General features: G+C 42.5%; 1 protein-coding gene across 2 annotated transcripts; it reads left to right on the top strand.

Moving 5' to 3' along the window:
- The first annotated feature begins 1,803 nt into the window (after positions 1 to 1,803).
- On the top strand, positions 1,804 to 4,253 carry LOC106571411 (cbp/p300-interacting transactivator 2). Of its 2 annotated transcripts, none has more exons than XM_014144468.2 (2): positions 1,804 to 2,036; positions 2,394 to 4,253. In XM_014144468.2, exon 2 carries the CDS (start codon positions 2,402 to 2,404, stop codon positions 3,119 to 3,121), a length of 720 nt encoding a protein of 239 aa, XP_013999943.1. In that variant the 5' UTR covers positions 1,804 to 2,036; positions 2,394 to 2,401; the 3' UTR covers positions 3,122 to 4,253. The 2 variants fall into 2 exon arrangements, with proteins under 2 accessions (XP_013999943.1, XP_013999944.1); XM_014144469.2 differs by having other exon boundaries at positions 1,828 to 2,108.
- The last annotated feature ends 275 nt before the right edge of the window (positions 4,254 to 4,528 follow it).

Genomic DNA, 4,528 nt, shown 5'->3' with positions numbered 1-4,528 from the left:
GGAGAAGGTGGAAAGTTCCTTGGCGTACACATCACGGACAAACTGAAATGGTCCACCCACACAGACAGTGTGGTGAAGAAGGCGCAACAGCGCCTCTTCAACCTCAAGAGGCTGAAGAAATTTGGCTTGTCACCTAAAACCCTCACAAACTTTTACAGATGCACAATTGAGAGCATCCTGTCGGGCTGTATCACCGCCTGGTACGGCAGCTGCACCGCCCTCAAACGCAAGGCTCTCCAGAGGGTGGTGCGGTCTGCACAACGCATCACCGGGGGCAAACTACTTGCCCTCCAGGACACCTACAGCACCCGATGCCACAGGAAGGCCAAAAAGATCATCAAGGACAACAACCACCCGAGACACTGCCTGTTCATCCCGCTATCATCCAGAAGGCAAGGTCAGTACAGGTGCATCAAAGCTGGGACCGAGAGACTGAACAACAGCTTCGATCTCAAGGCCATCAGACTGTTAAACAGCCATCACTAACACAGAGAGGCTGCTGCCTACACACAGACCAGAAATCATTAGCCACTTTAATAATGTTTACATATCTTACATTACTCATCTCATATGTATATACTGTATTTTATATAATCTATTGCATCTTGTCTATGCCACTCGGTCATCGCTCATCCATATATTTATATGTACATATTCTTATTCCATCCCTTTAGATTTATGTGTATTAGGTAGTTGTTGTGGAATTGTTAGATTACTTGTTAGATATTACTGCACTGTCGGAACTTGAAGCACAAGCATTTCGCTACAGCCGCATTAACATCTGCTAACCATGTGTACGTACGTGACCAATACAATTTGATTTGTACCACAGGAGGTTGGTGGCACCTTAATTGGGGAGGACGGGCTCGTGGTAATGACTGAAGCCGAATCATGGGAATGGTATCAAATATATCAAACACATGGTTTTCATGTGTTTGATGCCATTCCATTTGCTCCATTCCAGCCATTATTATGAGCTGTCCTCCACTCAGCAGCCGCATGTGTTTTGTACCTTCAGGAAGCAACAGGATATGTTTTTGTGTACAGCAGTGGGCATAGTCAGGTTTGAGGCAAAAACAGTACATTGGTTGAGGTGATCAGGTTTGTTTACAGAGCACTGAGCAGGAGTTTGGCTGATCAAAACATCGGTGACAACCGCTAGGAGCAGGGCGCACGTACCACACGCCTGCAGAGGCGTTTGGATATTCATAAAACATGGAACCAGCAAAGGCTCCAAAAACAGTGGATTGATTCCACTGTTCCAACTGTATTCATGTGTCTCTCAACATGTCAGAAATGTTAAATACTGATATAAACGCTTATTAATTCAAATGAAATCTACACTATTAAAGTGTTGTATTCTGTATACTTATAGCCTACCTAAACAGAGCATCTCATTGTCATTCTTAACATTAGGATTCAGGAAAGTTGATTCTGTAATTGTAATTATGAAGGTTGATAAACTCGTATCCTAATTATATAGTTTTATGAATTGGTACATGTATAGATCCTGACCAGTTTTAGGAGTTAATAGATAGCCTAATAATCTGGCCATTTGGTAATTTTCTCACCTCTTTGCGCAAAATCGGGGGACAGCATCTATGCATGTTGAACTTTCCAAAGCTGTGAAAAGTGAGTTCATGTTTTCCCACTCTTGCCTTAAACAGAAATAGCTGCAATGAGGTAATGTGCCTCGATGTTTCTGCTCTGAACGCGGGAGGCGTTTGGTGCGGGAGGGTGGCGAAGGCTCTGCTCCACATTTTTTGCGATCCTGAATCCAGACTTTCGTCTCGTCAGATTCAAGATTTGGCTCGCTCCGCCCATGACTGGTTGTATAGTATATCAGCACTGGGCGAGGGCGCTTGAAACAGTTTATTTTTTATTTTTTTCTGAGCTTAGGTTGAAAGTACGCTATCTTGGTTTTCAGAATGCACAGTGTTCACTGAGTTGGGACTACATATCGTATAAACTGGACTGATCTAGTTACTCGTGTTGTGCTGACAGCGGAACCACATCCAAGGGATCCAGTCAAGGAGGTAAAGAGCAAGTTTTGTGTATGGACAACAGCCTAGGAGTGACCTGCGGGAAATTTATACACTGAAAAAAAAGTAATTACAATATCACGGAGACATTTGATACAACCTTGCAGCTTTGTTATTTTTGTGAACCAGTCTGCAGTTACATTGTATACATAGTGTCTAATATTAATATTTTGCATGGGAAGTATGCTTCTAAATACTTTGTAATTTGTTCATTTGAAGGCTTTAACAGCAAAACTATTTACTGGGTGATAATCCTTTCCACTTTCATTGTGCGTAAATTATTGGATAAGCTAATGATGTTTGTCTTATCATGTCGATGCAAATGTAATTTTGTTTTTTAATTTGTGACAGCTTGGGGAATGGTAGACCGCATGATGGCAATGAACCATGGACGATTCCCTGAAGCTATTAATGGTCTCCACCATCACCACCCAGCACGCAGAATGGGCATGGGGCAGTTCTCGAACCCACTACACCATCAGCAGCAGCAGCAACAGCAGCATGGCTACACTACTGGTATTATGGGAGATCATTTGCACTACGGAGGGGGAAATGTAACATCTAACCACGGAATTAGACATTCTGTGGGGTCGGGGAATGTAAATGTAAACGCTGGACACCCAAACGGCAACATGCCTCCCGGTGCGCGCTATAGCTCTCAGTTTGTGGGACCCACCGCCGCCGTCCCCACTCAAGGACAGCTCGCGGCAAGCATGCAGTTACAAAAGCTCAACACGCAGTACTACAGCCACCATACACATCCCTCTCACCATCATTATATGCATGAGTTGCATCCTGCGAATCATCAACTTAACGGGACAGGACAACAGTTCAGAGATGGCAACGCGAAACACAGCACGTCCAGTTTGCCTCCACAGGCGCACCATTTGCCTGCTGCAATACTGCCCCCCAACGTCATTGACACGGACTTTATTGATGAGGAGGTCTTGATGTCTCTGGTCATTGAGATGGGGCTGGACCGAATAAAGGAGCTACCTGAGCTGTGGTTAGGACAGAACGAGTTTGATTTCATGACAGACTTTGTATGTAAGCAACAGCCAAGCCGAGTGAGTTGTTAAATCTCTGCAAGTGGACTTATACAGTCATCTACTCAAACAGACTTTAAAGCATTCCTGTTTGTCTCTTAAACTCAAGCATTCGAGAGAGATCTGCAATATACCAATGGAGAACCATTCAAACATGTAGGCTATTCTAGATAAATTCCACTAATATTTGGGGGGGGTAATACTGCACTGGAGACATCATGGAAATGAGTTTGTTTGAGTACGAATGCACTACAATCTCAATCAAGTCTGTCAGAAGGAAAATCTTCAAATCCATGAAATGCATCATTAATTAATTTAACAACTGAACATGGGAAATCAAGAAAACCTACCTGAGTAGCGCTGTCTGCTTATTTGAATAGTCCTCAAAGAAAATAGAGATGTACAATGGTGTGCTTGGTATATTTATTTTCCTGCCTCATTCAAACATTTTGGATGACAGAAAATGTTGAATTATTATGAATTGCAAATGAACCATATTCTAAATGATCTAAGTGGTTAAGAAACATGCTTCTAGACAAGTGCTGTGTCATTGTTCCCTACAATAATATACTGTACAATTTTGTGGCGATATACTTATCAGATATCTGTAATGTAAAATGATTTGTCTATCATGGAAGAGAACTGCAACTTGTTTTGTTTTTTATTCTCCCCTGCAAATGTCTTTCTAACATTGCTTGTATCCCAGCCAGGATGCGGTGTGAGTGAACTTGGCTGTCTCAGTTATTGTAAAGGTTAATTGTAGGAGAGATGTGGACCCTTCAATAACAGAGGGAGTGATGTGTTGAGGTGTGGGTATTGTCCACATGCTTAAATGGGACCTGTCTGGTAGAAAGAGTGAGACAAAATATTGTCTTTGGAAAAAGGATACTCCTCGCTTGAATACCCGGCCCCCTCCCCCCTGCTCTTTCCTTTGTGGACAATAAATGGTGTGGAATGTTATCAAGGTAGGGAGTATAATTTCACAAGACGTTTTCTTCCTCATCAGTTCTGAGAATTGACACCACTGTGCTTATTTAGTGTATGCGATACATGGCAATACTACTGTGTTGAAGCTTTCTAGGAAAGTTGGACAGTATTTTTGTAATTTATTCTATTTTAATTTGCAAACATGAATAAAGCAGCTGAAGTGCATTACTGACGTGAACTTGGCTTGATTGTGGGTGTTGGCATCCGTTCCATGTGTTTTCAATTTCTGGGGTTTGTTGTTGCATACTTTTGCATAGTGGCAGGACAAAAAACAACTATCCTTTTACATTCAGATTTCAGTTTGGTTCACATGGTTCCAAAGTTGTAGTTAGGGAAAGGGGGATACCTAGTCAGTTGTGCAACTGAATGCATTCAACTGAAATGTGTCTTCTGCATTTAACCGAACTCCTCTGAATCAGAAGTCCGGGGGGCTGCCTTAATCGACATCCACGT

Source organism: Salmo salar, chromosome ssa15 (genome assembly GCF_905237065.1).
Source record: "Salmo salar chromosome ssa15, Ssal_v3.1, whole genome shotgun sequence".
Taxonomy (NCBI): domain Eukaryota; kingdom Metazoa; phylum Chordata; class Actinopteri; order Salmoniformes; family Salmonidae; genus Salmo; species Salmo salar.
Note: the sequence above shows the minus strand (reverse complement) of the source record. Positions and strands in the feature narration are given on the sequence as shown.

Bases quoted from the DNA above. Each gene is read 5' to 3' on its own strand.
- LOC106571411 (XM_014144468.2), top strand. From the start codon at position 2,402: ATGGTAGACCGCATGATGGCAATGAACCATGGACGATTCCCTGAAGCT.